At 42.3% G+C, this 23,976-nt stretch overlaps 2 protein-coding genes and 1 long non-coding RNA gene across 4 annotated transcripts; 2 read left to right on the forward strand and 1 right to left on the reverse strand.

The window, feature by feature from the left end:
* Window positions 1-2,258: 2,258 nt before the first annotated feature.
* Window positions 2,259-3,806, reverse strand: LOC128317255 (uncharacterized). Of its 2 annotated transcripts, none has more exons than XR_008300800.1 (2): window positions 3,273-3,806; window positions 2,259-2,945 (listed from the first exon to the last, which is right to left on the reverse strand). It is a non-coding gene; the product is annotated as an uncharacterized LOC128317255 (long non-coding RNA). The 2 variants fall into 2 exon arrangements; XR_008300799.1 differs by having other exon boundaries at window positions 2,259-3,022.
* An 858-nt stretch (window positions 3,807-4,664) lies between these two features.
* On the forward strand, window positions 4,665-5,606 carry LOC113529056 (olfactory receptor 6N2-like). The gene has a single exon (XM_053228706.1). The coding sequence runs from the start codon at window positions 4,665-4,667 to the stop codon at window positions 5,604-5,606; it is 942 nt and encodes a 313-aa protein (XP_053084681.1).
* Window positions 5,607-17,433: 11,827 nt separating this feature from the next.
* LOC113529062 (putative gustatory receptor clone PTE03) lies at window positions 17,434-18,375 on the forward strand. The gene has a single exon (XM_026918017.1). It carries the CDS (start codon window positions 17,434-17,436, stop codon window positions 18,373-18,375), a length of 942 nt encoding a protein of 313 aa, XP_026773818.1.
* The last annotated feature ends 5,601 nt before the right edge of the window (window positions 18,376-23,976 follow it).

The following is a 23,976-nucleotide window of genomic DNA, read 5'->3' on the forward strand; positions in this document are numbered from 1 at the left end:
GCCTAGCAGCAAGAGAACTAATGCAAGAAGCATGTATATTTACATAAATTCACATGTATGCTTGTCAAGATAATTTTGCTTTGTATTAACCTTGGTAGTATGCCGCTTACAACAATTTTTATCAACACATTTGATTTGTGTTTTTGATAGACTGTTCTTATAAACACACACTGACAGTCAGCTCTTGATGCATGACTACAACACTATTTATAAGTGTGTCTTCACTAGGTGTCTTATGATCGCAACTCTTTCCTTGATGTGCCAGTGGGGATTTTATTTGAGGATAATGTTCTTCAATCCCCCCAACTCCCTGCATGTGACTTCTTCCTCTATTGGGATAATACTTGAAGGCGTGGTGATGTACAACATAGTGATGTACAACATGCAGGACCTCCAATAAGTGATGCACCTTCGTTTTGGTCTCATTTATGCATTAGACCTGAATTACCCAAAATCACTTGCAAACATGTTTGATTTCATACAGTGTGTATGTGGGGAAGAATGCCCTCAAACCTAAAGTACAGTCTTTGGCAAACCAGCTTTTCGGTTAAGAAAAATGGTTAAGTCTCATTGTTGCAGACTTTGAGTCAACATTCTTACCATTCACATTTACATACTTTACATAATTGTGAGACCCTATGTTTTTTTTTTCAGATTTCAGGAATTTCAGGTTTACTCCATTATCTATTAATGAAAGATAAAAAGTTTAAAGTTTAACATGTTTGTACAATGCACAGTTCTGCCATTTATATAGTGCAGTAATTAATGTGGGACATTGGTACTATTGTTACCACCTGTACAATGTGGTACAGTGTGGTTGTGACCCAATTCCACTTCCATTACAGAATAGTGTTTCTCTAAAATTGTGAACCATTCAATACAGTCAATATGCTGTTCAATATGTTTTATTTCTGTTCAGTAAGATTGCATAAACAAAGCTTAAATAGTCAAAAGTTATAAGAACTTAGTCTTTCAATTTCTTTAGTAAATAAAGCAAATCAATTGGTAAGTTGAGTTAACTTAAATACTTGAAATGAACATCAAGTTAAGTGAATTTAACTATTTAAGTACAGTCTATATAAGCACCAAGTTAAGTGAACTTAAATATACAAATTTTGGTAGACCCCATTACTCAATTATATTGAGGGAATGAGTTTACTCACTCAATTGATTACAGTCAACTTATTAGGGTTTTCAGTGTACTGGGAGCCAGTGCAGTGGGGATATGTTAAGGGGTTATGATTAAACTTTTTTTTGCCCCCATTTTCTCACACTTTGTTCATCTGCTGTTTCTCATCCATTAGCCAGCTGTCTTCTATCAGATGACAACTACCAACCAGGGAAGGTGAGGGCTATCACATGCATCCTCCAAGACACGTGAAGTTAGCCAACCACATATTTTCAATCATGCTGTGTCCAAGGTCAGCATAACATATTCAGGGAAAACCACTGTCTGTACTCTTCTAAAAACATGAGCTCACAGTTGCCGACAATTGATTAGCATCAGACTGGTTAACAGGGTATAGAAAGTATGCTATTCCTTCCAACCAGAGAGTATGACCAATTTTGCTCCCTAGACTCCTGTCCAAGGATGACTGTGGCATCAGTATTCAAACTTGTGATCTCCTGACAATAGGGCAAACGCTTTTGATATGATTACTTCTAAGATTACCTGCTATGTCCGGTGCTCTGGCTCCCGGTATACACCTAACTAAAGAATGCTGATGCACCTAAAGGCCTAGCCAATTTCACATGCCATAAGATCTTTATATGCCATAAGATCTCTAATTTCCTATAACCAGAGCTCTTTTCAGGTTTCTCAGTGCGTGCTTCACTGAGGAGAGCAAATCTGTTTGACATGTGAAGTGGAGAGGAATGGTGCTCCCATGGGCGAGCCTTAGTGTTAGCTTTGGTTTGAGATTATGCCACCAAGTCATCACCCATTCGCCCCAGAGGGCTCTAATGGCAGAGTTGGGGGATTGCTAACTCCACCTAAAGTATCCAGACTTTCCCCTACAGAAACTGCGCTGCTCTCACTCACTAACCCTCTCTAGAGTCTGATGCGCACCTCTAATGCTGCAATCTTCTCTGTCAGAGAGCTAACTAATACTTATCACAAATAAAGCTATTTGTAACCCACCGCACCAAGTACTGCAGACACGATGGGTTCTGAATATGGACCAGCTTTTCAGAAGTTCAGGTTCGCCTACGGAGAATAAGGAGCTCAACAACAACAATGAATCACTCAGACACGGTAAGATATTCAACTCAGTGTTATTTGTCAAAAGCAATTGTTTGAGCAATTGAAACGCACCAAATCAGAGGAATGAGGAAAAAATAAATAAATAAATAAATAAAATACAATGGGTAACTTTCTCAAACAAAGAAAAGGAAAAAAAAACTAGTTCAGTGCAAGTTGTTTTGACAATAACTCTCTCTTTTTTTCTTTATAGATCTCAAGGACTTCAAATGAAAACTCAAAAAAAAAACTCAAATGGGAAAACAAATACACTTGACCAAATTAGAAGAAAACCACAATTAGGAAGAAACTCAGATAAACCTAAATAAATTCAAATATCAATTCAAAGCTCAATTTTCAAGAGTCTTGTAATTCAGTACTTGAGGTTCATTTACAACCTTGTGAATGTGGCTGAATTCAGTTAACGACAATGAAATTGTTCGTCACTCAGTCTCTCCTATTAGATCGTCCCTAAAGAGAACAGTGAAACGCTCTGTTTGTGCTGCTAGTTCACTTTTCCTACCGTCCAGTTCGGCAACAGCAAGGTAAATGTCATTCAGTAGCACTTGTTGAGAACTCCGTGCGGCTCGCCAGTCCTCACTCCCTCCGCGAACACAGGAGTTTGGACGAAATCCGGGAATCCAGAAACTCCATTTCGTGAAGCATCGATCTCCATACAGCGTCAACTTAGAGCTTGCAGCACACACTCGACAGGGCCACGATAAAACCGAATCAGAAGTAGAAAAAAAAGGAACAACAACAACAACAAAAAAAAAACCTGACCTTGAATAACAAGGTCACAAAACCGTCATTAATATCATTTTCAGAATACACACATATCACAACGTTTAACAAAGCAACAAAATGACGATCTCATCTTACAAATAAACGCATAAGCATAAATTTATCACATGTGGTCTTGCAACATACATTCACAATTCATAAATGAACTCAAATACAGCATCTTTTTTCACATTTCACTTATATGAACCTTTCACACAGATTAACACATAAAATAACATTGTTAACTCACCAAGACCACAGATGAACTTGACCGTTTTAATTCCTTGTAGCTCCAAAGAACTCAGTTTCCACTCGGTCTTTCACTCATAAGTCATGAAATTAATTTCCAATCGAAAATGATTTTTTGCTTCTGTGTGAAACACTTTTAATTATTGGATAACACGCCACATGTGTTAAACGAGGCGTCCTCTCGGCAATCGCGTGCTACCAAACCGATTTAAGTCTCTTTTTTACATCAACTTTGCTTCTAGTCTCGATATAACGTCTCTGGGCGAATATCACTAGGTTTTTAATCAAATATTTCTACCTGATTAATCAAATTCTTACATTTTAATCGGAAAGACCTGAAACGGCTCCGCTCACTTCTGTTCCACCGAAGCAAGAGAGAGAGAGCACGCGCTAACCGCGTGCGAATTCCAGAAAGGAAAAAAATGTGCTATACAACACTCTCACTTGTGATTGGTCAATTCTTCAATATACAAAATGCTCTTACTGGCAGCTTCAGAACTCATGAAAATAACTACTCCCAGCTCAGTTGAGTGTTGGTAACCTGGGTTACATATTACTAATGATGGAGAAAGAATGACTAAACATCCTGCACTCAACTCACTGAACAAGCTGAATGTTTGTCATGATAAACATACCTTAGTCAAAGCATTGTTGAGCTTTGTTGAGATCTGACATGGATAGAGTCTGTTTGCTGTCTTTAGGCAAAAAAAACAAACATTTTCTTTGAGAAAATGAACATGTGGCAGAAGGGCAAAGTGAAAAATACAACAAAAGAAAAATTGTTGATTAAAAAAAAGTATAGTTTATACTCTGACACAGGCAAGAAACTCCTGGTAAATGATTTGAAAACGGCAACAGGAACTATGGTTTCTGCTACCATCTGGCTCTCCCTCTTAGTTATCCTGTCATAGCTGGTCTTGCCTGAGTCCCTGATTAGACTCTGCAAACAATGTACATTTCTTAAATCATTACAGGACAAGAGCATGCATAATAATCTGTGTTCTCTCCCATAATATGCTGTCATGAAAAAATGAAACTCAGTCATTGCTACTAGATGCTGTTGGTATTTGTGCTTATGTTGTATTCATATTACTAGTTAGCTTTGCTACTGTATTAATTAAGAATCTAGGATTATTTTTGTGGTCTGGAATTCGGGTGGACAGATATGCAGTGCTAATGGTAATCTAAGTTTTTATTATTATTATTATTAGTAGTAGTAGTAGTAGTAGTAGTAGTAGTCAGAAAAGAGGGTGGGACGTTTATGTGAGTTACTGACAGAAAGTCACTAAGGAATATGTGGCCAGATGAGATAGTATAAATGTGCACTGTATTTTGTCTCAACATAGTTGTAAAATTTCTTCATTTAAATTATGATGGATTTTTTTTATAATTAATGGATTTTACTAATGTTACATATTTAACACTTGATGGACATGTGGATTTACAGAATTACAGATATGTTTATTTTTTAATTACTCTCACAGTGTACATATCAATCATTGTATTTAATACTGTTGTAATTTTTGTCATATTCATGAACAAACATCTCCATGAGCCCATGTACATATTTATTGCTGCTTTGCTTTGTAATGCTCTCTTTGGAGCGACTTCTCTTTATCCTAAACTGCTCATTGATTTACTGTCTGAAAAACAAATCACTTCTTACCACAGCTGTTTATTTCAGGCTTTTTTTGTTTACGCATATGGTGCATCAGAGTTCGTGCTGTTATCAGCTATGGCCTATGACAGATATGTGTCCATCTGTAAACCATTACATTACTCAAATATTGTAAAAATGTCCACTGTCAGAAAGCTCTTATGTTTTTCATGGTTTTGGCCTTGTTGTGAAATTGGTATAGGGACTGTACTAATATCCCAACTTCCATTGTGTAAATTTAAATTGAATAGAATATACTGTGATGGTTACTCAATTATCAAATTAAGTTGTAGAGAAATAGCTCTTAATAACTTTTATGGACTTTTTATTTTCATCATTGCTGTATTTCCACCATTGATCTTCATAATCTTCTCATATATCAGGATACTTGCTGTGTGTTTAAAGAATTCTAAAGATTTCAGAAGAAAAGCCCTCCAGACATGTTTACCACATATGCTCATTGTCATCATTTTTTCTGTTAACATTTGTTTTGAAATGATAAATAACAGACTAGAATCACATCAAATTCCCCACATTATTGCCATGATCATGTCAGTTGAATTTTTACTTATTCCTCCTTTATTCAATCCCATAATATATGGATTAAAACTGCAGGAGATTTTGAAAAGCATCAAGAGACTGATTTCATGGAAAAAGAGGACTGGTGTTTCTTTTTAGGTGTAGCTTGCCTTGCTTTGAAATACTACGACTATTATTATTATTATTATTATTATTATTATTAGTGGCAGTTTTCAGAATGCAATGAAGCAAACTGTTTGTATTATATTTTTGCAATAATATTACATGTGTCACCAATAAGGCATAACAAACAAAGGGCAGAAAATGTGAAATCTTCCTAATTTGGACTGTAATGCTGAAACTAAAAAAAAGGAAATTTGTATATGGTCATGTAAAATTCTATTCTTAATTGTGAACCTCATCAGCATCACATATCACAAAGTTTAATTGACTGAAATAGCACTGATTTTATAATAATTAACTTTTATCTTTTAATAATAATAATAAACTTCTGTCATTTTGTGAAGTTTTTATAATGAGAACAGATTTCACATTTGTCATTTTACTTCGTGCACAGATTATGTGTTGACATGACTAGTACAATTAAAAACTATTATTATGCCACAGTAAGGAAATTACATACAATCTGACAATTGCATTTTAAAGTTAATCCAAAATGACATTAATTAGTGTTAAATGTTAAAACTGAAAACTGTTATCAAATTACATTTTATTTGTTATTGTTGAAATTATAATCTATAGTATGTAGAAATAAAACTGGAGATACATTTTAATTATGTTTTTTTTTTTTTTTTTATTTGAATTTGAACATCTACATGTACATTACTGTGCAAAAAACTTAGGAACATGTAAGCAAATGTTGTAAAGCAAAGATGTTATATACACACACAAAAACTAATTATTAAACTAGTAATCAGTATTTGGTGTAACAACCCTTTGCCTTTAAAAATGTACACTTTTTTTGCAGTTTTATAAGAAAACAGGGTGGTAAGTTTTTCTAAGCATCTAGCACTTGCTTCTGTTTTATGAAAGCCTTCGTTAAGTTTTTGTCTGAAAATTGGTTCTTTATGTAACATGCTACTCTCTTTACTGAAATAATATTTTATTTTTTGGCTGGAAAAGTAATATTTGAAAATCTATTTTTTTTAAATTACTGAACCAATAATGCAGAAGTCATTAAAAAAAAATATAAGACAAAATTTGTATTTAAAAAAATTTAGGATGCTTAAGAGTACTGCATGTGCAAAAATGTTGTGGTGTTTCCTTAGAAAAGTGTTGTGTCTGTAGCAATAGAATTCCTGTTTACTGCAAAAAAAAGTAAAAAGAAAAAAAATGTTATCATCCTGTTAGGTCAATCATGAATATGTTACATCCACCTTCCAAAGAATCAAGAGAAAGAAGAATCATGATTGCAGTTTAAGTGGTTAAAAAGTTATGAGCAGTTTTATGAATTTGTGAATTAAAGTGCCCCTAGAGGAAAATTACACAAAATGTCTCCAGGTTACGTATGTAAACATGGTTCCCCGAAACGTAAACGAAAAGGTTACGTATGTAAACATGGAACAAGACGCTGCGTCACGAAACGCTATGGGAACGCCCCCGTGTGACCGCGCTCTGAATCACGTGTCTAATCTGTCCAATGGATGGGCGAGACGTCACGGGCGGGGTGACGTAGCGACCCGGAAGCATAAAAGCCCGAGCGGCGAGCCCCGCGTTAGCTTACTGGAAAATGAAGCAAGCGCCGCAGGGACGCCGGAAGTGTGGCACCGAGATGCAGCGTCTCGTTCCCTCGGGGAACCATGGTTACATACGTAACCTGGAGACGTTCCCCTTCAGGAACTCGAGCTGCGTCACGAAACGGCCAGGAGGAGGCAAGCCTAAGGCACAAGGACAGAGGAGCCGGGAGTGGCTCGCGCATCTAGGTCATAAAACCTGGCAAAGGTCAGGGGCGTGGACCATCCCGCCGCGTTGCAGATGTCCTGTAAGGACACACCTGCCAGAAAGGCCTTAGAGGCCGCCACCGCTCGGGTAGAGTGAGCCTTGACCCCCAGGGGACTGGGGAGACCAGAGGACTCGTAAGCCAGAGAAATGGATTCTACAATCCACTGGCTGAGGGTCTGCTTAGAAGCAGGAAAACCCCTCTTAGGGGGACCAAAGCACACAAGCAACTGGTCCGCCTTTCTCCACAGGGCAGTTCTGTGGACGTACGCGTCCAGTGCTCGCACTGGACACGTACAATTGAGCTTCCGATGGTCGGGCTCCCTGAAGGGAGGAGGACAGAAAGCCCGCAGCACGACCGGCCGTGGTGCCGAGGAGGGGACTTTCGGTACGTACCCCGCTCGGGGGTACAAGAATGCTTTGGCCAAACCAGGCGCAAAGTCTAAATAGGAAGGGGCCACCGAGAGGGCCTGAAGATCCCCCACTCTCCTAAGAGAGGAAATTGACAAGAGAAAGGTAGTTTTTAACGTCAGAAGACGGTCCGAAACCTCCTCTATGGGCTCGAAGGGGGGTTTGCAGAGAGCCTCTAAAACCACGGCCAGGTCCCACGAGGGGACCCGAGATCGAGCTGGAGGTCTGATCCTCAGCGCATCGCGGAGGAAACGTGTCACCCAGGGGTGTCTGCCCACTGACTGGCCATCGAGAGGGGCATGGCAGGTCGCAATAGCTGCCACGTACACCTTCAGGGTGGAGTGGGTCAGCCCCGCGGAGAGGCGGGCCTGCAAGAACTCCAGCACTGTACCAACTGGGCAGTGAACAGGGTCAAGCCGGCGGTCTCCGCACCAGGAAGTGAAAAGTTTCCACTTCAGGGCGTACAGTTTCCTCGTAGAGGGAGCTCTGGACTGGAGGATGGTCTCCATAACCTCGGTTGAGAGACCGGAAGCGCGGAGTTGTGCCCCCTCAGAGGCCACACCCACAGCTTCCACAGCTCCGGGCGGGGGTGAAGATGGCCCCCCGCCTGTGAGAGGAGATCCCTCCTGATCGGAATCTCCCATGGGGAGCTGTCTAGGAGGGAAATCAGGTCCAAGAACCATACTTGGCCCGGCCAGAACGGGGCTACTAACAGTAGGCGAATTCTGCACCGGCCCCTGCCTCGACAGGGCGTCCGCTCCCACGTTGAGATAACCAGAGATGTAGGCTGCTCTCAATGAGAGGAGCTTCCCTTGGGACCACACAAGGATCTGGCACGCCAGCCTGTAAAGGGGGCGCGAACGCAGACCTCCCTGGCGGTTGATGTAAGAGACCACCGTCGTGTTGTCGGTGCGCACCAACACGTGGCGGCCTCTTAGGTCTGGGAGAAAGTGTTTCAGAGCCAGAAACACGGCCAGCATCTCCAGGCAGTTGATGTGCCAAGTGAGATGGCGGCCGCTCCACAGACCACGGGCAGGACGGCCACTCATGACCGCTCCCCATCCGATGAGGGACGCATCCATCGCTAGCGCTACGCGGCGGCCAGGAGCTCTCAGGACCGGGCCCTGAGACAAGAACCCAGGTTCTCTCCACACAGCTAAGGCACGGCGGCATCGCGGCGTGACCTTGATCATGCGGAGCGGGTTTCCTCTGTTTCGGAAAAACCCCCTGGTCTTGAGCCACCACTGTAGGGGTCTCGTGCAGCAGGCCAAAAGGTATCACGTTGGACGCAGCTGCCAATAGGCCCAGCAGTCTCTGAAACTGCTTTACAGTGAGTGACCGGCCTACTTTCACTCTCGCGACCGCTGTGAGGACCAACTCTATCTGAGCAGGAGACAAACGTGCCTGCATCGTGGTCGAATCCCACACGAGGCCTAGATAAGCGGTTCTCTGAGCTGGAGAAAGCACGCCTTTCTCGGCGTTTAGTCTTAACCCCAGTTCCTTCATATGGGCGAGAACGGCATCTCGATGCCGAGCCGCCATCTGCTCTGAATGAGCTAAAATCAACCAGTCGTCGATATAGTTCAGTATGCGGATGCCCTGTAGTCGCATAGGAGCCAGGGCAGCATCCACGCACTTCATGAAGGTGCAGGGTGAGAGTGCTAGGCCAAAGGGAAGATCCCGATACTGGTAAGCTTCGCCCCCGAAAGCGAACCTCAGGAACTTCCTGTGCGGGGGAAGGATGGAGATGTGGAAATACGCATCTTGTAGGTCGATCGTGACGAACCAGTCCTCGGACCTGATCTGAGACACGACCTGAGTGACCGTAAGCATCCTGAACTTCAGTCGAGCGACTGAGAGGTTCAATTGCCGCAAGTCCAAAATGGGACGCAGCCCTCCCCCCTTCTTGGGAACAATGAAGTACCGGCTGTAGAACCCTGACTCTCTGTCATGAGGAGGGACCACCTCGATGGCCTCCTTCCTCAGGAGAGTATGTACTTCCTGCTCCAATACCAGAGCCTGCTCGGGACCCACCACAGTGGAAAGAACCCCAGAAAAACGAGGTGGAGGCGAGCCGAACTGAATTCGGTAGCCTCTTTCTACAGTACGCAGGACCCAATGAGACACATTCGGCAGAAGTTTCCACGCTGCCAGAAAGCTCACTAAGGGAATCAGTCTCTCGAGACTGACCTCTGGTGTAATAGAAGCGGTTAGCTGGGTGCCCTGAGGCGGCAAACCGACATGGGGGAAATGAGCTAACCACTGCGAAGGCCTCAGGAGAGGCCACGAGCCTCCCAGACCCGCTACGTTGCCGGGCGAGAACTGGGAGAGGCGCTCGCCGGAGACCGCTGCGCCCTGAAGCACCATAGGTGGCAGGGTTGGCAGATCGACCTCCTGAGGGCACTGGGGGGACCTGGGCACCGTGAGATGAGGCGTCGTCGCGACTCCTGCTCCATTTTTGGGCCTCCCTGTAGGAGGGGGCCGTACACGGAGGGGGCTGCCCCCGCCCAGCAGCCCCACGAGCTAGAGAGCGACGGGGGAGGAACCGCTGGAACGCCGCCGCCTGAGCACGGGCCTGCTGGTATCTCTCGACGACGGAGTCTACCGCGTCGCCAAACAGGCCCGAGGGAGTAAGCGGGGCGTCCATGAGCACAACCCTGTCCTTCTCTTTCATATCGGACAGGGTCAGCCAGAGATGCCTCTCCGCCGCCACCAGGACTGCCATAGACCGACCGATAGCACGGGCGGTCTCCTTGGTGGCGCGGAGGGACAGATCAGCGGCCCACCTGAGCTCAGCTACCTGCTCAGACGCACTCTCCCCCTGCTCATCCAGCTCTTTAAGCAGGTCGGCCTGGTACACCTGTAACACCGCCATGGTGTGCAGACACGCACCGGCCTGACCTGCTGCCGTGTACGCCTTGCCTACCAGCGCTGAGGTGGTCCGCAGCGGCTTGGTAGGCAATGCCGGAGCCTTCAGGGACGATGCAGCAGCAGGGGACAGATAGCTGGCTAGCGTCTGTTCAACCCTGGGCATCGCCCTGTAACCGGAGTAGTCCAGCCCCACCACATTAGCGTAATGGGAAGATGTGGGGCTGAACAACCGGGCTGAAAATGGCCTATTCCAGGACCTCGACACCTCAGTGTGGAGGTCCGGAAAAAAGGGCAGGCTCCGGGGCGGAGGTGGCGGCCTACTGTGTAGAAAACGCTCATCCAGTCTAGAGCCCTGAGGCTCAGGCCGTGACTCAGCGGGCCAGTCAATGTTAAGCTTGGCGACTGCCCGCGTAACCACCTCGAGCAGCTCCCCGTATTGAGGAGACTGCGGCTCAGGGTCGACGCTCTCCACATCAACCTCCTCGGAGGACGATAGGTGGAGTGCCGAGTCCGCTCCCCGGGGGGAAGAAACCACAGAGCGTGCTTCCGAGCCCAGGGAGGGGACAGTGGACCTGGAGGGTGAGGAAGGAGAAAGGGACGGGCCCGTCTCCATTCCCTCCGCCAGGTCCATCTGCGAGCCCCATGAGCGCAACCGCCGCTCTGCCTCGGCAGAAGTTGGGCCGGCACCGCGAGGCACGCTAGTGAGGGCTCCCTCCTCAAAGAGAGCCCAGCGGGAGCGGAGAGTGCGCAGCGGTAAACACTCGCAATGTGCGCAGCCGGCTCCCTCGAGAGCCGACTGAGCGTGCTCCGCTCCCAAACAGGCAACGCACAGACTGTGTGTATCCCCGCCCGTAACATATCGCGGACAGGGAGGAACACACAGCCTGAAGCGCTGCCCGCTCTCGCCCTTTGTCTTATCTTTGGCTTTAGGCATGCCGCCGATAAAACACAAACAAGACGGAAAAAAGACAGACAATAAACATAGAACGCTTGCTGAAAACAGGAAGCTAACACGGGGCTCGCCGCTCGGGCTTTTATGCTTCCGGGGCGCTACGTCACCCCGCCCGTGACGTCTCGCCCATCCATTGGACGGATTAGACACGTGATTCAGAGCGCGGTCACGCGGGGGCGTTCCCATAGCGTTTCGTGACGCAGCTCGAGTTCCTGAAGGGGAATCTCCCTCGACCTGAGAGACTCATTATTGTTGAGTCCGATCACTGTGGTCATCCATGAACTCAATGATATTGTTGCCACTGTATCTGGCTATGCAATCATAGATTAACAGACTATACATCAGGGGGCTGAGGCAGCAGCTCTGGGGTGTTCTTTTTGACCTACTTTCTACAGGTACTGCTAACAGTCAGTGTGGATGATGTACTGTTGCAAGTTATTAGTATCTGAGGTTTGTTGGACAACGAAGGGCAAACTCCCCCAAACTATGAACTACTTCTTTGGTTATTTCACTCACTTCACTCACTATGGTTATTTCCACTCACTTCACTGACCACATGGATGTTTCAATAGATGTGAATCAATAGATGCCTTACATTTTGTCAGTCATTCATGTGAGTTCTAAGCCGTGATGTTTTTTGATTGATCTTTTGTGTATGACCTTGCTTTGCCATGTTTTTGCCTTTGTCTAGCCCTCTGGACTTGAAGAGATTTCTGATATCTGGTATTTTGACCCTTTTGCCTTGAATTGTGTATTGAATTGTGTTTTTGATTTGTATTTCTGTCAGTATGTTGGTAACAACCTTGACTGTCTTGACCTTGATTTGCCTGTTAATAAACTTTTCACAAATTCAACCTTACTCTGCCTCTGTGAGCCCTGTGTTTCTGAAGTCTTCATCTAGCAAGATGGATCCAGCAAGTCCCCCCCCCCCCCCCCCCCCACCAGCTGTCTTCATGTCTTCACGGACATCTTCAATGAATCACTACAATCCTGTAGAGTTCCTGATTGTCTTAAATTTACAACATCATTCCCATCCCTAAGAAAGAAATCATTGCTGGCCTTAAGAGGAGACAGTAAGAACACATGTCTGTCCCTTTAACCATCAGCACAGGTGCACCTCATGGTTATGTTCTCTCACCACTATTGTTTTCACTTTATAAAAATAGCTGCTCATCCAATGAGCCAAAGTTTGCAGATGACACAACCATGGTGAGTCTCATCTCCAACAATGATGAGTCCATGTACAGGAGAGAGCCAGCAAACCTTGTTTCATGATGGAGCGCAACAATCTACAGCTAAATGCATTGAACACAGTGGACATGATCATTGATTTCTGAAAAAAATCACCAGCTTGCCTTACCCTGGAGCTAAACAGTGCTGCAATTAAAATAGTAGTGTCAGTTAAGTTCCTGAGAACCACCATCACCAACACCCTGAAGTGGGACAACCACATTCATACCACTGTCAGGAAAGTCCCACAAAGGCTATTGTTTCTGAGACAACTTAGTTCAACATCTCAGTCAATACTGGTCAACTTTTACTCAGCCACCTTAGAGAGCCTCCTCACTATCTCCATCTCCATCTAATTCCATCTGCCTCTGCTCTCTCCAAGTCCAGAATACAATGGGTCACTTGCTCTGCTGAGGGGACCATTGGTCACAAGCTCCCATGTAACAAGAGCCTGTATTCCTCCAGAGCTAAGCAGAGAGCCCAAAAGATCTGTTTAGACAATACCAATCCTGGCAGCTACCTTTTCGCCCTTCTGCCATAGGCAGATACCCACACATCATGTCAACAACGAAGCTTCTTTCCAGAAGCCATTCAATTATTTAACATTTGAATAACATTCATGAAGTGTATCAGTCAGGATTTGGGCCTCATCATAGCATAGAGACAGCACTGGTTAAAGTGGTAAATTACCACATACTGGCCTCTGATCAGGGTTGTGTCTTCTTGCTTGTGTCATGCTATTCTCCTCAATAGACTAGAAAATGTAGTAGGTGTTACAGGAACGGCCCTCTCCTGGCTCAGGTCTTATTTGACCGATCGTTATCAGTTTGTAGAAGTAAATGGTGACTTCTCTATGCATACTAAGGTAAAGTTTGGTGTTCTGCAAGGCTCTGTTTTAGGCCCACTGCTCTTTTCTTTATATGTGCTACCTTTGGGTAAAATTATTCATGAACATGGTATTAGCTTCCACTGTTATGCTAATGACACACAGTTGTACGTTTCAGCAAAGCCAGATGACAGACACCAGCTTAGTAAAGTTGTGGAATGTGTAAAGGACATTAGATGCTGGATGCTTATTAATTTCCTTCTGCTTAATTCTGACAAGACAGAAGTACTTGTACTAGGACCACATGCAGCTAGAAGCAAGCTTTCTGTTTCTGTTTATGTGCAGCAGTAAAAGACCTTCGTGTGATTATGGACTCCAGTCTTGTAGATAATATTACTAGGATAGCTTTCTTTCATCTCAGAAATATTGATAAGGTAAGAAATATAATGTCACTACATGATGCAGAAAAATTAGTTCATGCTTTTGTTACCTCTAGGTTGGGTTATTATAATGCCTTATTGTTGCAGGCTATTTTTTGGTACCTCAAATAGTGAAGGCTACAGCAGGGGGTAGAGCTTTCTCTTACAAAGCCCATTTGATCATTTGGATCGCTGGGGATGGGGGCTGTGGAGATGGCTTGGGGATCTCATATGGAGAGCTGTACTGTAATGGCTTGGGACTGCAATTGCTGTAGTGGCTTTGGGGATGCAGTTGCCACGAGCACCTTCGTACTCAGGACTCCATTAGTGGATAGTTGATAGATTTAACCAACCGGACTTCTTGCGAAAACTGTGATGGTCCAAAGCCATCTTCATGGTTTTCAAGTCTCCATCATTGAACAGTTGATAACTTCAACAAACCAGACTTCATGTGAAAACTGTGATGAATTTCCTGGTTGCACAATTGCATTTTTATGCGTTATACAAATAAAATTGAATTGAATTGTGCCTATTGTCCAGTTTTAGTAGTTATTGTACTGCCTTGTGCTGTTTGTACACATTTGCAAGTGCACTTTATGTAGTAATGTGTAATCTCATGTGATTCCGTGTTGTTTTATGTAGCATCATGGTCCTGGAGGAACATTGTTTCGTTTCACTGTGTACTGTACTAGCTGTATATGGTTGAAATGACAATAAAGCCACTTGACTTGACTTGACTTGTTTTACTGCTGCTAGGTGAACATATCTCTCCACCCTAATAGAAGATAACAAAAATAATCCTATGTTCTCTTTTAATACAGTATCAAAGCTAACTAGGAACAAGACAACCATAGAATTATTATACCATAGCTTATTAATTTCCTTCCGCTTAATTCTGACAAGACAGAAGTACTTGTACTAGGACCACATGCAGCTAGAAGCAAGCTTTCTGTTTCATCATGTGCAGCAGTAAAAGACCTTAGTGTGATTATGGACTCCAGTCTTTCATTTGAAGGTCATGTAGATAATATTACTAGGATAGCTTTCTTTCATCTCAGAAATATTGTTAAGATAAGAGCTATAATGTAGAGCTTTCTCTTACAAAGCCCCACAGTTATGGAACAGCCTTCCAGTTCAGCTCAGACACAGTCTCAGTGTTTAAGTCGAGGCTGAAAACATCTTTTAGTCAAGCCTTTTGTGAATAATTTTTTTTAAGTACAAGGGCAGGTCTGGAGGGTTCACAGGCATAGAGTGTTGTGGAGAACTGGGATGTTTGGATGCTGTCGCTCCTCCACTCTCACGCATTCACTCAGGTTTGTCGACGGTGGAGTGGCTGCTGCCTTATGTCCCGGGGGCCCTGATGTCTGTGTTAGCTTCTGGCTCTCCCTTTTAGTTATGCTGTCATAGCTAGTCCTGCTTGAGTCCCTGCTTGCACTCTGCATGCAAAGTACATTGTCCTTAACCATTACATGACAATAAACATACCTAATAATCTCTCCCTCTCTCTCCCTCACTGTCTCTCTCTCTCTTTCGAGCTACACATGATACTCCTGAGATACCAGTGATCCTGACCCTTCTGCTCTCCGGATCTGCCTGATCCATCCTGATGCCCTACTTCTGGTTGGAGTTCTCATCTCTTGGAAACCAATCACAGCTGCTTTGGATAACTCCAAACAGACACCCTAAAGTTATATGAGATTACTGTGGGTAGTACCACTTAGAAACCATGAAGATGGCTTTGGACTGCAATTCCCACGAACAGTTTTGCACTCAAGTCTCCATCAGTGAACAGTTGATAACTTCAACAAAATAGACTTCACATGAAAACTATAATGAATTTTTGTGGTTACACATTTGCACTTTCTGACCATGTAGTACACAGTTATAGAAGGGAATTATTTATAATCACAATATCCGGTGTCACCCAGATGAGGATGGGTTTCCTTTTGAGTCTCGTTCCTCTCAGGATTTCTTCCTCATATCATGTCAGGGAGTTTTTCCTCACCACCATCGCCTCATTCCTGCATGTAAATCATACTGGCTATTAAAGAGAATCTGATTCTGAGATTAAGCACACATGAGAATGAGCAGAGTCTTGTCCTCTTGAATCAAACCAGTGAGGCTGTATGTTTAGCCCTCCATCTTTTGTGTGCTGTTAAACACACCGCAGAACTGCATTTTACTATCACTTCAAATAATTCTGTGCAGTGTTCTAAAAACTGGATACCGGTTGGCAGGTACTGATTTCCAGAAAGAAAAAAAGAAAAAAACATCCAGGTGGCAACATTAACCACAAACACTCAAATAACCAGACATTAAACAAGGTGCCAAAACACTGTGTTCATCATTTTGTTCTTCTTATACTTTCCCACCATTACCATTGTCCTCTCCTGGATTTTGTGCTTGTCATTTTTACCTGTACATTATAGCCATCTTTTATTTATTATGTTTACTATATCTAGTTATATAGAATAATGTAGTTACAATTATGAGCATCATTCTAAGCTACTGTACTGTATTGCACTATTGTTATCACCCTTCTCAGGTTAACACATCAGACACTTTCTGGTTTTAATCAAAATAAACTTAAACTGCTACTATACTTAATGGCTGATTTGTACTGCCATTATGGTCCTCCTCAGGTTATTGCACAAGTCAATCTCTCTGTACATTACTGATATCAATTCATCAGGATAGACAAGTACAACTGCAGTGCAAAAGAGAACATCAAGACAAATACCTTATACAATCTAATAAAGGAATGTATAAGTTTAAAATTTGTTTAAGGAATATGTAGGTAGGTAATCCAGTACACAAGTTGATGATTAAAGAGAAAATTAGTTAAATTAATTAGGTTTGTTGGATTGGAGTAAAATACTCTAATCATTCTACTAATATAGTTATATTGTTCTCTACATAGTTATCGAATTGTCAAACTTGAAGTTAATAATTTGAAATGTCTGTTTAATATTTTCAATTTTGTGATTTTAAAAAAGCTCATGAAGTCATGTTGGTATTTGTGCTTCTGTGGTGGTTTTATTCCTATTTAACTTGCTACTGTAATAAATAAGAATTAGGATTATTTGTGCTGCCTTTGATTAGAGTGGAGAGAAATCTAACTGTAGTTATTATTATTATTATTATTATTATTATTGTTAAGGAAAGAGGGTGGGACTTTTATGGTGCTTAGTATCAGAAAGTCCCTAAGGAGTATGTGTCCAGAGCATAAATATGCACTGCTCTTTTTCTCACCACAGTTGCAAAATATTTTCATCTAAATAATGATAGAATTTTTTTTTTTTTCAATTTTAGAAATTAATGGACTTTACTAATGTTACATATTTAACACTAGAGGGACATGTGGATTTACAGAATTATAGATATGTTTATTTTTTAATCACTCTCACTGTGTACATATCTATCATTGTATTTAATACTGTTGTCATTTTTGTCATATTCATGAACAAACGTCTCCATGAGCCCATGTACATGTTCATTGCTGCTTTGCTTTGTAATGCTCTCTTTGGAGCGACTTCTCTTTATCCTAAACTGCTCACTGATTTACTGGCTGACAAACAAATTGTGTCTTATGAAGTGTGCTTGCTTCAGGCATTTTGCATGTACACATATGCTTCAGCAGAGTTTGCGCTGTTATCAGCTATGGCCTATGACAGATATGTGTCCATCTGTAAACCATTACAATATGCAACTATTGTAAAAATGACCACTGTCAGAAAGCTCTTATTTTTATCATGGTTTTTGCCAAGCTGTGAAATTGGTATATCTGTTATACTAGCAGCCCAACTTCCGCTGTGTAAATTTAAATTAAACAGAATATATTGTGGTGGTTACTCCATTATTAAATTAAGTTGTAGAGAAACATCTGTGAACAACATATATGGACTTTTTGCTTTCTGCATTGCTGTATTTCCACCAATGATCTTCATAATCTATTCGTATTTCCGAATACTTGCTGTGTGTTTAAAGAATTCTAAAGATTTCAGAAGAAAAGCTCTACAGACCTGTTTACCACATCTTCTCATTTTCATTAATTTTTCTGTGAACATTTGTTTTGAAATTATAAATAACAGACTAGAAACAAATCAAATTCCCCACATTATTGCCATGATCCTGTCAGTTGAATATTTACTCATTCCTCCTTTATTCAATCCCATAATATATGGATTAAAACTGCAAGAGATTTTGAAAAACATCAAGAGAATGTTTTCATGGAAAAAGAGGACAGGGGTTTCTTTTTAAGTGTAGAATTTCTTGTTTTGAATAGAATTATTATTATTATTATTATTATTATTATTATATTATATATATTTTATTATTATAAAATGCTGAAATTAATGGAACATATTTTCCATGTAGGCATACATAATTTACTTCTTAATGTGACCGTCATGCAGAAACACATTGAAAAGAAAAATATAAATTAATGTCTATTTTAATTCACCAAAAAAGCACTGATTTCTTCAGTATGTAGAAATAAAACAAGTGCATTTTAACTGTGTTTAGTTTTTGTCTGAATTTGAACATCATGGTGGGTTCTGATTTATAAATGCTTCCATATACCTTCAGTTTACATACATGCAGTTTTCCACATGTATATGTGAAAGTGTTGGTGTTTCCTAAGATAAATTTTGCATATGTATCAAAAGTCCTGTTTACCTTGTGTTTCAACACATGACCCATGTAGGTCTGTTAAATTAGAGATCATTAATCAATAAATCAATCTTAGGTTCACAGGGTGAATTGAGTTATATATTTGATTTTTCTAATGTAAATAGGTATCAGTTAGTTTTAAACTCTGTTTTAAAATGGTCTGTTTACTTGTTATTAGAGGATTAACACATCTAGATATAATTATCAGGAAATTAAAGTTGAAATTTCTCATCTCATAATCATCTTTTGATGTTAAACCTGTTAAACCAAATGTCTTCAGTGTATAGCAAAAACATATGAATTAGCCTTACTGTTCCAATACTTTGGGGACTGTAGTTTTATGCACCCACAAGGATGCGCTAATAGTGATGTGTGTGCACAGTCTAATGCAGTGATTATTCTGAGAAATCGTAATAGGCTACAAACATATAACAGGTTAATAAACAATATTCTATCAGTTACCTGCCATTTAATTTAAAAAACTATATAAAAAAAAGTATATAACCTGTATAAGAATCAGAAAAACCTAACAGGTTTTTCTTTCTCTTCCTGAAAACTCTAGCATGTCATAGATATTCTTTCACAATATGAGCAAGCTACATGGAAAAATTTATACAATCCTAATTCCTCAATTCTGACTAAGCTTTATACAGTTCTCTCCAAAAGTATTGGAACAGCAAGGCTACTTTTTTATTTTTTATTTTTTTACTACACAAGGAAGACATTTGGGTTTGAGACCAAAAGAAGAATATGAGATAATAGATCAATTTCAGGTTTCATTTCCTGATATTTACATCTAGATGTGTTAAACAACTTATAGAACTTTTTGTGCCAGACCACACAATTTTTAGGTAAACAAAAGTATTGAAACAGAGAGTCTTAAAGTAAATAATACTTAATATTTGGTTGCACATCCAATGCTTGCAATAACTGCATCAAGCCGGCGTCCCACTGACATCATCAAACTGTTGCATTCTTCTTTTGTGCCGCTTTTCCAGGCTTGCAGTTGTTGTTTATTTAGACTTGGCCAGTCTAAACCCTTCCACTTTTTCCCCTGATGAAGTTCTTTGTTGTGTTTCAGTGTGTTTTGGGTCATTGACTTTCTGCATGATGAAGTTCCTCCCAATTAGATTGGATTCTCTGTAAATTGGCAGACAGAATGTTTCTGTAGACATCTGACATCATAAATTACATCATCAGTAAAGATTAGCAAGCCTGATTCAGAAGCAGCCATGCAAGCCCAAGCCATGACACTACCTCCACCATGCTTGGCCCATGGGCTCGTACATTTTGGGTTATGAGCAGATCCTTTCTTTCTTTGTGACTTCATATCAGACGTTCTGATTCTTACTGCTGATGAATGGATTGCTTGTGGTATAGTCTCTATATTTCTGCTTTTGAAGTCTTCTTCAAACAGTGGATTTTCATGCCTGCCCTGTGGAGTTTGTTGATGATGTCACTGTGTCACACTTCTTCTGAGTTCAGAGGGAAATGAGGAGATGGGAGGCAGGCTTGGAACAGCTCAAAAAGGGCCATTTATTGGCCATTACTATTTGGACATTGGTTTTATTTTCACTGGTTTTATTTCACTCGCACAGACACATGGCTCTTTGCAGCTCAGCTCTCTCACCCTCTCGAGGCTCTCATCTCTCTATGAATACTCATTAGCCAAATTCTGCACAGGTGTGTAATCCTTACCACTCACTTTCTCCACTAACTAAGAGTAAATTGAACACTACTTACCATTAAAGTGACTTCTGGTGCTGCATGGTTTTGCTTAGTGCTTTGTAGTCTGGGTCATAGCTAGTGATATTTAGCTTCATGCAGACATTCAGGCTTCCATCAGTTAGATGTGAGCGCAGATTGGTTTTAATATTGTTAGGTTGTGAGAATGACTGCTTGCATGAGTAATGCACAGACTATTGTAGGGACAAGACTGTTTCCGATACCTTGCATTTTAACATTACTGATTATCTGAACCAGCTCAATGTCCACTAGACAATAAAATTTCAGCAGCCACTCAATGTCTGTGAGCTCAGGATGAATGACGTCTTTAATTTCCAGAAAAGCCCACAATTTTCAGACAGGCAACAAAGTAGTGGAGGACCTTTCCTTTTGACAGGCCAATGCACATTGCTGCACAAGAGCAATTCTGGGTAATTGCTGCCAATTTCATCCAACAGAGAGTTAAACTGTCAATCATGCAAAGCTCAGGCAACAATAAAGCTGACAACATGAACAACTAGTGACATGACCTCTCAAAGCTGTCCTCCACATGATTGAGCAGCACACAGTGCCTCCTGCAATGAAAATTTAAAATGGGCCACTTTTCTTGTTCATGCAAAAAAGCAACAAATCCTTTATTTTTTCCCAACATGTTGTTCTTAATCATTATGGGACAAAAACTTACCTAACAATCTCTTCCTCTCTCTCCTTCTCTATCCCTCCCTCTCTCTCTCTCTCTCTCTCTCTCTCTCTGTCGAGCTACACATGCTATTCCTGAGATACCAATGATCCTGACCCCTTCTGCTCTCTGGACCTGCCTGATCCATCATGATGCCCTACTTCTACTTGGAGGTCTCATCGGTTGAGATTGCTCACTGCTGCTGGGGGCCCACATGGAAGCCTGAAGATCATTGGGACTGCTGAGGATGGTACCACTTGGGGGCTGTGGAAATGGCTTGGTGATCTCATATAGGGAGTTGTACTGTGATGGTCTGGGACTGCGATTGCTGTGGTGGCTTTGCCATGAGCAGTTTTGTAATCAGGACTCCATCAGTGGACAGTGGATAGGTTCAACAAACCAGACTTCATTTGAAAGACCATTTACTGGTTACACAACTGCACTATTTGTCCATGTAGTACACAGTTATTGAAGGAAATGATTTATAATCGCGCTATCTGGTGTCACCCAGGTTTCTTCCTCATATCGTCTCAGGGAGTTGCCTCTGGTTTGCTCATTAGGAATAAATTCACATATTTACAGTTTTTTTTTCTTTAATTTAATTGGAATGTATTTATTGATGTAAAGCTGCTTTGTCACAATGTCCATTGTTAGAAGCACTATACAAATAAAATTGAACTGAATTGAATTAAAAAAATAAAGACAAATTGCTAGCAGTTATAAACCATTTCTCAGAGACTGTTACATGTACAGTCACTTATTAAGAAGACACAAGATTCTAGAAACTGCTTGTAGCAAAAATGAAGAAACAGGATGCAGCTCACTGCAACTCAGAATACTTGTTAGTCAAATTCCGCGCAGATGTGCATTCCTTACCACTCACCTTCTTCGGCTCCGCCCTCCATTCACAAATTTGACCACACCCCCACTTCCACATATCCCCACTGCCCGACTCAGGCCAGGGAGCCATCTGGCCTGCCGCCACAGAAATCCACCACAGCCATCTGTGCCCCCGGCCCATGGACTACCTCGAACTTAAATGGCCGAAGTACCAACGAGTGCTCCACGCATTAGCATCCTTCATGCGGTGGAGCCACTGGAGCAGAGCGTGGTCTGAACAGAATGTGAAGGCCCGTCCTAACAGATCAGTATCAGAGGGTGAGGTCCGCCCACTTGATGGCCAGACACTCCTTTTCTATCGTGCTGTACTCCGGGCTGGTGACATCCGTCTCACTTCCTTTTTGGTCTTGGGTCTTGGGCAGGCCGCAATCGCTGCTTATCAATTTGGGGACGCACCTGGCCATAATGTCATCCAAATAAGTAGCGGCATAAGCAGCGTGTGGACGGAGGATTATCTCCATGAGTCGCTGGAACGTCGCGGGGGCCCCGAACAACCCAAAAGGAAGTGTCACAAAATGGTGTAACCCAAACAGAGTGGACGAGGCCGTTTTTTTCGTGGGACATTGGAGTCAAGGGAATCTGCCAATATCCCCTTGTCAAATCCAGTGTCGAATAAAAGTGAGCTGCACCTAACCCATCGAGCAGGTCGTCAATGAGAGGCATTGGGTATGCGTCGAATTTAGACACCGCGTTGACTTTTCTAAAGTACACACAAAAACGGACAGTCCCATCGGCCTTGGGAACCAAAACCACTGGGCTGCTCCAGTCACGGTAGGACTCCTCAATTACTCCCATGTTGAGCATAGCCTTGAGTTCATCCTGAACCACATTTCTCTTGTGTTCGGGCAGACGATAGGGGCAGCTGCAGACACAAGAACTATTGTTATTCTTCAATTCAATTTTATTTGTATAGCGCTTTTAACAATGGACATTGTCACAAAGCAGCTTTACAGAAATAAATGGATTCACAAAAATATATTGTAAATATTTGAATTTATCACTGTGAATTTATCCCTAATGAGCAAGCCAGTGGCAACGGTGGCAAGGAAAAACTCCCCGAGATGATATGAGGAAGAAACCTTGAGAGGAACCAGGCTCAAAAGGGAACCCATCCTCATCTGGGTGCAACGGATAGTGCAATTATAAATAAATCCCTTCTATTATTGTGTACTATATGGACAAATAGTGCAATTGTGTAACCAATAAATTCATCACAGTTTTCGCAAGAAGTCCGGCTGGTTAAAATCTATCTACTGTCCACTGATGGAGTCCTGAGTACGAAGCTGCTCGTGGCAACTGCGGCCCCAAAGCCACTACAGCAATCGCAGTCCCAAGCCATTACAGTACAGCTCCCCATATGTGATCCCCATGCCATCTCCACAGCCCCCAGGTGGGACCATCCCCAGCAATCCAAACAGTTCTTCAGGCAATCCATATGGGGCCCCAGCAGCAGCGACCGAACTCAACCGATGAGAACTCCAACCAGAAGTAGGGCATCAGGATGGGTCAGGCAGTGAGGAGGAGCAGAAGGGGTCAAGATCACTGGCATCACTGGCATCTCAGAAGTAGCATGTGTAGCTCGACAGAGAGTGAAGGAGAGAGAGAGATGGAGAGAAAGGAAGAGATTGTTAGATAAGCTTTTGTCCTCTAATGGTTAAGCATGATGTACTTTGCATGCAGAGTGCAAGCAGGGACTCCGGGAAGACTAGCTATGACAGCATAACTAAAAGAGAGAGCCAGAAGCTAACACAGACATGAGGGCACCCTGGGACATAAGGCAGCCAGCCACTCCACCGTCGACAAACCTGAGTGAACGTGAGAGAGTGGGGGGGCGGCAGCATCCAAACATCCCAGTTCACCACAACACTCTATGCCTGTGAACCCTC

Source organism: Pangasianodon hypophthalmus, chromosome 23 (genome assembly GCF_027358585.1).
Source record: "Pangasianodon hypophthalmus isolate fPanHyp1 chromosome 23, fPanHyp1.pri, whole genome shotgun sequence".
In the NCBI taxonomy this organism is placed as follows: domain Eukaryota; kingdom Metazoa; phylum Chordata; class Actinopteri; order Siluriformes; family Pangasiidae; genus Pangasianodon; species Pangasianodon hypophthalmus.